Source organism: Pholcus phalangioides, unplaced genomic scaffold (assembly GCF_987345545.1).
Source record: "Pholcus phalangioides strain wild (caught in Gottingen) unplaced genomic scaffold, Ppha-v1.0 ptg000015l_1, whole genome shotgun sequence".
Taxonomy (NCBI): domain Eukaryota; kingdom Metazoa; phylum Arthropoda; class Arachnida; order Araneae; family Pholcidae; genus Pholcus; species Pholcus phalangioides.
Window position 1 is genome coordinate 54,454,412 of NW_028301608.1, and position 12,464 is coordinate 54,466,875.

General features: G+C 33.7%; 1 protein-coding gene across 2 annotated transcripts in view; it reads right to left on the reverse strand.

The window, feature by feature from the left end:
* Positions 1-12,464, reverse strand: part of LOC149076245 (cubilin-like) — a 337,914-nt gene that overhangs the window by 68,840 nt on the left and 256,610 nt on the right. For both annotated transcript variants that reach the window (XM_089243817.1, XM_089243816.1), the window contains exon 3: positions 7,159-7,263. In XM_089243817.1, the coding sequence (XP_089099943.1) occupies positions 7,159-7,246 (88 nt within the window). In that variant the 5' untranslated portion in view covers positions 7,247-7,263. The remainder of the gene's footprint in view (positions 1-7,158; positions 7,264-12,464) is intronic.

The following is a 12,464-nucleotide window of genomic DNA, read 5'->3' on the forward strand; positions in this document are numbered from 1 at the left end:
GAATTTGAGAATCGATTCTCCGTTAAACAGTTCTCACAACACATCCTACAACCAGCGTCGCAATAAAACACCATTGTCACCCGGGTAAACACCCATTTTGGCACCCCTTTTTCATAATTTAGAAAAAAAACCAAAAAATCAAACTTGATGCCCTTTCTTATCCATTGCCTAGGGCACGGGCCCTCCTGCACTGAGTTTGTTGGAGCCCTGCCTACAACTGTACAAATATTCAAGCATTACTCATCGCTCATCGGCAGATGAGGAATGCAGACGGCAGTATCAACTCCAAGAACCCCAAATCCTCCGATGGTAACACTGTATCGTATTTTGTTAAATATGTTAAACGTTCCAGCACAAAACCAATTTAACGCGGAGAATCATTGCAATTCAGCTTGAGGAACAATAAATGAAATGGCAGAAACTATCTGCTTTATGGCAAGTCTTGTTCAAAATTAGGTAAATTTTAGGTTAAATTTTTTGTTTATTTCTTAACTTATTAATATGAGGAAACAATAACTGAAAAACGAGAGATGAAATAATCGGAAAATTTTCAGGTCATATTTTTGTTTTTAGGTCATAAATGATTGCATAATTTTGAGATTTTTAAGCCATAAAAACCAGACCAGAATCAGAGTGTTACGCCCCCCCCACCCATACCCAGGCTGATTATGGGATTACGAGCAGGCTCAGATATATAGGCCTATGAAGAAAAATAAAAGAAAAAACTATTTTTTTTTAAGAAAATTTTTTAGACAATTTTTTTTTTTCGATTCCGTCAAAATTTCACTACGCTCGTAGTTGTTATAAATTCGAAATTCCGAAATTAAGAAATCACTTTCACATCAAACTCTAGCAACCGTAGTCACCCAGGAAATAGATTAAAAACACCAGCCGAAGCCGTAACGCAAAAAAAAAAAAAAAAAAAAAAAAAAAATGAATAACAATAAAAATCCCTTTTTTGGTTGTGACGTTGCTCTGGTACTCCATTGATCACCAAGTTGACCAGTGAATTTTCATGTTCATTTCTGCTGACATTAAACTTGATGTTATAGATAGAATTTTTTGAAAAATAAAGAATAAATTTTAGAAAAATAGTATAGTGAGATAAGACTTCAATTGAATTTTCCAGGAGAGAAAATTAGGAGTTTCAAAATAACTCCTGAATCGTGGTGTGCGTGTAGAAACTTGTGGATAACCGCTCACCGTGTTGTTGTTGTGTGTGTGTGTGTGTGTGTTTTGTTTGAGCTCATCCTCATATCTTGCAAACACGACTTAGCGAATTCAAACATCTCATATGTGCAGTTATGGCTGGCAACCAACTCTAAATCAGGCGACAGAGCCGCAAAATCTTCTTGCTTGGATTCATTTCGAGCATTTCGAAAAAACTGATCATATTTTTTCGTGAAAATATGGGATATTCGATATTTCCAAATACGGAAAATATGGGATATTCGATATTTCCAAATACGGAAAATTACGGGACATGTCCAATTATCGCCAAAAATGATTCTAAACGTACACAAAATTGCCAATTATTGCTGAATTCACAGAAAATAAGAAATCGTGGGAAACGAAGTGCTACCGCAAATTTCGGTGAATTGAAAAAACAAAAACCATGACAAATGCGTAATAAATAGTAAATAATCAAAATAGTCGCAATAAATCGTTCAGCAATTTGTGAGTTGACAAGATAATTTCAATCATTAATTTCAAAAATAAAAAGTCAAGTTGGCTTTGTTGCAAATACGTAAAAAAAAACCGGGACATTTTTGCAAAAAATGTCGGGATAGGCTAAAAAACAGAAAAAACCGAGACAATCTCTAAAAATACGGGATGTCTGGTCACCCTAAATATAAAGACATAAAAATCCGAATCATAGTAACGATATATAGGTTTCAATGGAAGAGATAGTGCTGCCATCTTTTGGTAAAACTTTGAGATAGCACAAACTTATCGTTTAATACCATGACAGCAGATGGCGGCAACAGTCGCATAACTAGATATAAATAAAACACGTTAATTTCAATATTTTCCAGAATAAGAACATATTTGAATAATAACGTTCAGTTTTCATTAAAATAAAAGCATATACCCGAAATAAATGAAGGATTAAAAAAAAAGTAATGAATTTGAGATTAAGTTTTATTTCAAAATTTAGGCATTTTAAATTCATTGCAATATTTGAATAATCAATGAAATGCCTTCCTCATATACCGTTAGTTTTCTTCGAGAAATAAAAGACCAGACCAGACCGGAATTGAACGTTTCCGTCGCTGCCCAGCCTTTGCAGGCTGTCTGGCGACTTACAGATCACCAGGGGTGGTATGAGAAGGAAAGAGACAAGTTTGTGCATGTGTGTAAGGTATGTAGTGTATGTGTGTGTGTAGAGAATGAATGAGCCAGGAGAGTATTGTTTACAAATCTTCGCGAAATGAATGCTCATCGAGATAAAACACAACACAATCGAAGAACAAGGGGGAAATGTCTTAAGGGAAGTAGCTGATGATATGCTACCCAAAAACCCCAACATTATAAATATTTACATAATCGAGAGACACTGACCAGAGATGTTTGAGGTATTGTTGAACCGTCATCAGTCATATAACCATAATCAAGAACGTCAAAGAAAAAGTTATAATGAAGACATGACACATACCATCTCTGTATTGTAATAACATCAGTTTCAACACGACACGAACCCAATGCACCATTTTATGCAAGCGCAAATTATGAATAAATGAGAAAAATTATTAACTGCGAAAAAAAAACAAAAAAAAAAACATATAAATGCCTCTGAATTCCGATCACAGCATCCGCAATATCAAACAAAACTGATATTAGATTGATAAATTGTTTTGAAAAAAAAAAAAAATCAAAATCATGAAAATGTTCTGCAAATTACATCAATTCGTCACCCAATCCACGCTCAGCAAGTCCATTGGCCTAGAGTGTACTGTGGGTATTCTAGGGTCATAACAGACAATTTCTCTAAGATGCGGGTGTTCAGAAGATCGTAGCCTGTCAAAATGAGCATTGGCAAGCTCCTTGATATAGTCCAAGATTAGTGGTAAGTCAAGATCTTTACGGATGTTTTTTCCTCTCACATACCAGGGGGCTCTGGTAAACTGACGAAGAATGATGTTCTGCTGTGTCTGTAAGCGTTTCATATTTGCAAGACTGGCATGAGCCCACACTGGGGCAGCATATGTCAGAATAGGACGAATAATAGTTTTAAAAAGAATTACTTTATTCCTCAACGTTAGCCTGGCCTGTGGGAATGTGATTCTGGATAGCATCCCAACTGCTTGTGAGGCCTTATTTCTTACGTACATCACCTGAGGAGAAAATGAGAGCGACTTATCTAGTATACAACCTAGATACTTGACTTGGAGTTTTCTTGTCAACACCGTGTTGCCGATGTATATGGGAGTTCTTGGAAACTTGTACCGTCTTGTGAAGAGAATATATTGGCATTTTTGATGATTCAACTTTATATCGTTTGAGAAATAAAAGAAAAATTCAAATTTTATAAAAAAACGTTTTATATCTATTATTAAGATGGTATGGAATTCAATTATTCAAGTTTTTATCCGGTTATCAAGTAAGTCTAAAGAATGCCGTAACATTTTTTTCTTACAAATGGACTAATTCCAATCAGATGAACATCGCAAACTGGCCGATACAGCGACATGGCCAATGTCCGGAATGCGGACTATCGCCGACCTCCTATATATTGATCCTTATGTAACCCTTATGTATATATTTACACATCAGTCCCCATTATATTTATATTCCGATTCCTTTGATCGTTAGGGTTGCCATACTACTACTTAATCATACACGCAACTCGTACACATTCCTCTACGGAATTTCTAACGAATCGGCACATGCCGTAATATGTGTTCTGAGTGCATGTGTTGCCCTAATATATTTTATGTTGTCGAGTTGCGCTTGTTACGTGGTCATGCTGCCATCTGCCTTCCTTTTTCTGATGTAAAGATGGGAATGCGTGAATGATCATGTCCGATTGAAATTGAATATATCCACACACACATACGTAAAATAAGTCTATTTCTTGGCAGTGACATTAACTGTTCTTCTGACACTGAAACAATTATTATACACTGCTGAACAAAAAAATATTTTTTTCATGTTCTTAAGGAAATTTTAATGCTTTTAGAGTATATTGGGCTGCTGATTTTAAAACTGATATTGGTTTTGCCGAATTGGCTCTAATTTTTGAGCCAATTTTGATTCACAGACTCAATAATGTGATTTGTCCGCTCAAGCAATTAAAGAAAAAAAAATTGTGCTAAAATAATATCAATGTGTGATAAGCTCTAAAGAGGTTTAAAAACATACACTACATGGAAATATCTTTTCCTCGAATCAAATAAAGACCACAATTCATTCCTATTGATAGTATATTGGGTTATAGAAAAATTTAGATGAACAACACATTTCGTTCGGTATGACGACGCGGATTATTTTCTCATCATGGAAGCATAACGTTACATTATTAATGTAAAAATAATCGAGAAATTTACTCGCAATTCTTTGAAAATTCATTTCACTTTAAAACTTACGAAATTTCGAGAATATACGTGTATTCAATTTTTTTCTTCATCTATGTGATAGAGCTGTTCTAGAAAATTTTCATACTTTTAATGCTTAGAGTTGGCCTCAGAAATTAAATTGATTGGCGTAAGAATTCAACGCAATAATTCATTATACACTTTTTTTAAACAAAAAATTGCATTTTTGTTTGAACGAAACAATGTTGATTATGTATTATCATTGAAATTTAGTTTTCACTTTATCTGAAAAACTAAAGCCAAACTCACAAAACCCAGTATCAGATTTGGATTCAGCCCCCAATCCAAAAAAACCCCTAAAATCACTGAAATACCTCTGCCAATGATTTACTGTATTCATTTATAACGCTCAATTTCAATGTGATTTTTACGCTGTTCATGGTATTATAATGGGAATTTAATTTTCACTTTATCTCAAAAACAAAAGCCAACCTGACAAAATCAATGCTAGATTCGAGAAATCAGAGCCGCAAAAATCATCCTAAAAAAATCACTGAAATATCCATTACACCTAAATCAGTGTTGAGCAGTGTTATGTTTTTTTTCTTTAAATATAATCCATGTTTTTGTCTTCATGTACTCGTTGATATATTTTTTGTTTGAGAGCCAAGTTTTCATTGAAGTTTAATTAAGCAGACATATTTGAGATCATCTACTTTTTTTAATTAAATTGACTGTACCAGAATGACTTCTACACAAAGCACTGTATCATCTACCAAATTATGCTTCGACTCATTAAATAGTGTAATAGTGTTATATAGTACAGTAGACTCTCCGTAACTCGACACCCCTAAAGTATCGACAAACATGTCGATTTAAGCGGATGTCGAGTTAGCGGGGTTTCACTCTAAATTTCTGCCCGATTGTTTTTGTGTACGTAATTATATACATTCTAACAAATTGTATTAAATAAAATGCTAAGTCTCATAATTTTAATTCGGGGTTGCTTAAAAATAGAATCAAGACAGACGTATCAAAAAAAATTTACCTCATGAAAAAATAATCAAGTACATTTGCTTGTTTTTCTTTCCGAAGACAAAACAAAACTTTTTGTATACACTATTCAGTTTATACCGCGATTGTTCGGCTTTTTCCTGACTGCGTAGGAAGCGACGTATCACATCTACAGATTTTCTTGCATAATGGAGAGATGGTGCAGATACTTCTTCATCTGAACTTTCTCTGATTATATTTCTTTGAAACATGAAGCACTTCCTTTGGGTGATTGATTCTAGAATATCGTCGTCTGCTAAAAGTCCTGAAGTTACTAGATCAGAGTCAATACTCACAAATTTATCGTCGATACAATCACCCATAGTGCTATTTATGCTTTCTCCACAATTAATCTGAGGAATCATCGGAGAAATAATCGTTTTTGTTCGAATCAAAGACTCAGAACAAAACCCAACATGACGGAAGCAGTTCCGAATCGCGGCACTCGTATAGTGCACTGCACGAGTGCCACGTGGCACTGCATTAGTGATTTTCAATTTTTTAATTGGATTTCATTTACTGAAGACTATCACAGTTACTTTTTTTTTTTTTTTTCAAATGGAAAAGCGCACATTGAACTTGGGTATGGCAGGTAAAAACAAAGTACATTATATATGAGAAACTATTAATTGTCCAACACAGCATGCATACTGGACATCCAATCGATTCAAATGCATTATTTTAAAATTATCTGTTTAAAATATATCATGCATAATTTTTATGGCTGGGAACCGATTAAAATTTTTAACTGATTAATCAAAAAAATCAAAAATTTTTAAATGATTTATCAAATTTCAATCGAATTTTTTCAAATGCTATTCATTCATAGCAAACGGAGTTATTGGCAACTATACTGTATAATATTAATTGATAGTTTAAAAATATATTATATTCATTTTTCGCTCATCTATTCACTGACTGGATGCAAACAAATATGGAAATAGATCGAGAAATAAAGGCTAGCTATTTGAAGCTATCGAAAACAACGTTATGATCTTTAACTCTACCCATGTTACTCTATGGAAGTTGCGTAACATGGGTAGTTGAAAATGTTTTGTAAAATGTGTTTCAATAATGGAATAATTTGATTTTCTGGCAATACTTAGATAGCAAAGTAAGTGATCCAACCAGCTGATAATAAAGGGGAATTTTGCACATTCATGTCTTCATGGGGCGGAACGATGTGCTTGTCATATCCTGGAATTTCTTAAATTGGAACTTATTGTTTTTTTTTGTTTTTGATCAGTTATTTTAGAAATCACCAGTAGTTTCCCTTGAATCAACTAGCGTTTCCGCATGTCCAAACATTTGAGGAAAATATTGATTCAAATATTTTAAACACGGTCACGTATGAGAAATGTTACGTATGGGAACATAATTTAAGACATCTTATCGGTTCAGTCAAATAAATCAATTTAAATTGCAAACTTTTAATTAAAAAATTAACCTAATTTTGATCGGATCAATCGAGGCGATTAACTCATTTAACATTTTTAACTGCGGTTGGCAATTGATCGGTTAATCGATTAAAATCGGACTAGCCGTAGTAATTTTGAATACATTGACTTACCATAAGCAATTGCATGGCCACAGATGAGAAACACAAGTACTATAAGTTCCCACCAGATGGCAGCACAATGAGCACTCACGTCTTTCATTTCATCTGTCCAGAAATCTAAAAAAAGAAATAAAATAAAATTCTAATGTTAATATTTTGAATATGTCTAAAAAATCATCAACACAATGAAATGTCACCCGGTTACTATCTTCTTGAAAACCAAGTTTATTCTACGGTGAATGGAAGCTTTACTAAAAAAAAAAAAAAATAAGCTGATGCTAATGCTTTCTGAACGCACAAAAAAATTATTCTAAAATTAATCAATTCATAAAAATATATTAAGAAGTGTCATAATTTGTAACATGGAGAAAAAGAAACTCTATTAGAAATTATTGCGCTAAAAATCTTACTTAATCTTTATTTATTTCAAATTAGGTACAAAAATTTTCTATTGGACAGTATATGCTATGTAGACACATGTATGAAGATTCCTCGATATTTTATGGCAATTTTTTACTCCATTTTTTGCACACTTCATCGTTAATATCAGCAGATTCACTGCACAATGTAAACGCAAACGATCAAAAAATCATTTGAAGCTTTGAAATTGGTGAGTCTAAGTGTTTTGGAGCTTCTCGAGCTTTTTCCTATAGAATCGGGTCAGACACAGATGAATTCTTGCTTCATGCTGAAGCAAACCGATCGTGTACACAACTGCATCTACGGCAAGTCCTTCTGTCATCGGAAATTTATTTTTCCTGGATCGATTTACGTTTTTCAGCCTTTCTTCGTGCCAATTTTCCTTTTGTTTCAAAATTGAACACATCTATGTCCTCTCGACATTTGTAAGAGCACGAACTCGCATTTTAAGTTTTTCATTGCATTTGATGACATCAATTTTTTCAATCTCTTCTCTTAGTGATAGAGAGGGACGAATGCTAGAGCTGACCATTATAAACACAACTAAGAGAAGAAGAGATTCTTTACAGAATTTTCTAACCATGAAATCATATTAAATATAGGAGCACAACTGACGTGGGAATTACAAATCAATAACAAACTTCAAGCCAAAATTTCATTAAAATTATACAAAAAGTGGATGGGATATTAAAACTTTTGTGCTGCCATTTAATAAGCATAATTTGAACCAAATAGCAGCTAAAGGTGTCCCTACAGGGGTTTTTGTCCAACGGAAAGGATATAGAAAATGATGTCCGTTACTATGTCTGAGGGTGACCGTTAAACAGGGGTTCGAAATACGTTATTTGAAAAGGCTTGTAGCCAGAATAATTTCATTTGGCCGTGAAACAAAAGTGACCGCATCTGAGGGTTGACCCTTAAGAGGGGTTTTACTGCACTTCTCTTATTTTCATGCTGACAAAAGTTTTACGTGATAATTTGCGTTCTTGTGCTTTTAATCATGCAAGGATAATTCACCAAAGGTAAACACAGGATTTGTTGTGATTGCTTCGATTTAATTTCCGTGAGCATGGAAATATTAGCTATTCGCCAGCTGTTCCTAATTATATACCAATAATATTTCGGAACGTGTTCCGATCCTGACAATTTTTTTTTTTGGCAAAAATGTTTTGCCATTCAATTCATTCTCATACACAGTAAGATTATATAGCATATCTTCCCATGCATACATTAATTAAGTGGAAGTATGATCTCCAATTATTTTATTTTTCTTTAGTCAAACGTTAACTTCATCGACAGGATTGTTTCTGGGGCTTTTGTTTCCCCCATAAGTAGGATATTCACACATTGTTATCCGCTTATTTCATCTTCATTTTTTTTCCATCCTTTATTCTCATCTTCACTTGAAGAATCCTTTTTTTTTCTTACCTATATATATTTTTATTTTCGTATAGATGCCTCTTCTTCTCACAACTTCGGCAGATCCCAATCCATCAACGCCCTCAGGGCCAAGGGTATGTTGTGCGTGAGAAGGAGAAGAACTCTCCAACGTTATCTAGAACTCAGAATAACAGTACGCTTCATGTTTAGTGATGAATGGTTCCTTACCTTTTGTCACGAAACTGTTACGAAGAAGAGGACGACGCAACCGAGAAAAAACTAAAAATAATAACAACAACAAAAAATATTTCTTTTGTTCGGACAGGAAACCCTATGAGAGAAGCTCCCGAGCAGCTCCTACAGGCTTCTTACAATTTTTTTTTTTTTCATTTCTTCAATATTTATATAATATTTTTTTTTTCTTATGCAGAGGATATCGATTTTATCTTTCGAGAGTTTTTTGAGACGACCGAGATCATAACACGTATATGTATGCAGGGATATATACACAGCAAGCGTGTATGCAAAATCTTCTCTACTTATTCTTTTCATACCTCTCAATCTCGGTTCTGAACTAGCCTCGAGGGAGAATATGTGGTGGGAGATGACTTCTTCTTCAGGGCCGTCTGAGAAGTTCAAGAGTTTCGGCACTATACATATTTTGTATATATCCATCTTAGTAAAGTTGGAGGATATCTTTTTTTGTTGTGAAAGTACCCCATAACATACGGTTTTTTTTAAAATATCTAATGTGATGGAAAGATTCTTTGAACTTCTCTATTTCTTAACAACACTTTAATCAGTATTGAAATATCATTATCAATGTAATTTGTAGATGAAAATTTTTATTCGAAAGTTTTAAATCAGGTGTTTTTAACTATTCCAACATTGCGAGCCACAAAAAAAAAAAAAAGTCCACGTGTCCCGATATGACCAACAAGCCATACTGAGTACTTAGATTCACTCAGTGGAATCTTAACGGGTTAGCCCAACACAGCCCAGGAAACCGAATCAAATAGAGGATATTTATATATTTATATATTAGAGATTTATATATTCTATAAATTCTGTAACTATGTAAGCCTTTTTGTCGGTGGACCGCTATAAGAAAAACTTCGAGAGACACAAGACTCGTAGGATATGCGTTAAAGACCTTATTTAAACAATGAATTTAATATTTTTCTGTTTTTCATATTATTTTGTTTATTTCGAAGATCTGTATTGTTATAAAGGTTCACAACGGAATGAATGAATCAGTTATGATATAAGAGATATTTTTCAATTTATTCCGAAATTAAAAGAAAATCTCCGTTTAAATAAAAAAAAATTTTGAAAAGAAAGTTTATAATAAATTATTGCGATGGATTCTTACCTACGCTGAGCAATATTTTTGAGGCTAACTCCAAGTATTAAAAACATGAAAATTTCATACAACAGCTTTATCACATGCATGAAGAAAAAAAATCAATTCACGTTCATTCTTGAAACTCATAGGTTTAAAAGTGAAATGAATTTTTAAAGAACTGCGAGTAATTTTGTTGTTATATTTTTACATTTTGCTTCCATGATGAGAAAAACATCTGCTTCTGACACACCGAGCAAAATGTGTTCATCTAAATTTGTCTGAAACCCAATATACTTCAGGGAATAAATTGTAGTCTTTATTTTAATACCAGGAAAATATATTTCTATAGAGTTTGTCGTTAAACCTCTTCTGTGCTTATCACGAAGAAATATTATTTTAGCACATTTTTTTCTTTAATTGCTTAAACATAAGCATATGAGTGTAACACGATTTGAATACGTTTACAAAATATATTGATAAAACTCTGGCGTCATAAATAAGACATAATATTTACATTTTGAACTTCTTTCATATGATATCAAATGTATTAAACATCATCTGTTGTGATTGAAAACCAACGAAACAAGATAATGCGCTACGAATCTATTTTTAAACATAGTTATTATACAAATGGAAATACAAAGACCACAACAGAAATAATGTCCAACGAGGTTGTTGAAAAAAATGGCCATAAAAAATATGGATGTCGGTATCTAAGCTATACAAAAATACAGCAACCCAGTAAGAGCAATAAAAAACCCAATAATTATGATAAACCATAACCATAATTATAGGGCTGTCACATCTAAGTATGGATAGTTTTTCAATTTATCCCAATATGTTTATCGTATTTTTTTTTTAAACGTGTCAATCGTGTTAGAATTCACGACCCCATTAGATAAGCCCGGATATGAGCTCCCTGCGGCACTACAACCTGGAACTGCCCCTTACCAATCGATAGATGGTGTCCCCTTGTCGAAACAGATGATTGACGATGTATTAATAACTCATGGTTCATTTTATCAATTTCGTTGAAAATTTTTAACACTTCAATCATATCACACCGGCACCTGCGCTCTTTCAATGTAAACATGAAAAAAAAAAAAAAAAACCAAGTCTCTCTCTTCATAGCTTAAGCTCCGCGTGCCATCAAGAACACGAGTGACTCTTCTCTTCACGCCCCCCCCCCTCTTCCCGACCAAATTAATGTCCCTCTGTAAGTACGGTCTCCAAACCCTAACGGCATACTCCAATCTAAGACGCGAACTGAGCACGGAAATAGTGGAAAGATCATATTTTAGAAGAACGCGAAGGGACCTTTTTGAGAATGAAACCGAATAATTTGTATGCTTTTTAATGACTGCTGAAAAATGTTCAGAAAGCCACGCCCCTCGTCAATGAGGACTCTCAAATCGGAGATCCTAGTTGCATCCGGAATGAAAGCACCATTCGACTATTTAGCAAACGTGAGTTGTCCGAACCAAAATGAGCAACCATGCACCTGTCAACGCTAAAGATCATGCTCCAATCGCTAGCCCATTAAGTTCGTCTGGAGCCTGTTCCTTTTGGAGTGATTCCAGGCTACCTCCACAATACCCACGTCATCTGCAAATTTGCTCACATTCTCATCTATACCCTGTCGTGCTTATCGATAAAAGTGAAAAAAATTTACTAACGTACAAGGACACTTCCTCGATGGACGCAAACTTTTAACATCTACACAATCAGAAAATTCCCCGTTCACCACAATCCCCTGTAACTTATTAACTAACGTTGCAAATAGATCTGATTGATTGTTTTTTTTTAATTGACTGAAAAATATTTCAAAATGATTGGAAGTATATAGAAATGTAAATATTGGCTACTTATATTACTTTTACCCCAACATAACAAATGATTTTTTCGAAATAATGGAATAGCGATGGCAGATGGTAAAACAGACTATACTGGAAGTTTTATATTAATATATTAATCATATTTTAAATCTTTGTTTCCTTTGTGATGATAAATATAAAATTTCAGAAATATCCAATGAGATTCATGCTTTCAAGTTGAAAATTATTTTAGCTCATTTATATACACAGTAAACTTCTGTATAACAAAACTCGGGGATTGACGGATATGGGAAATTGCCAGACAATAATAATAATAATGCATACATTACTTATTATTT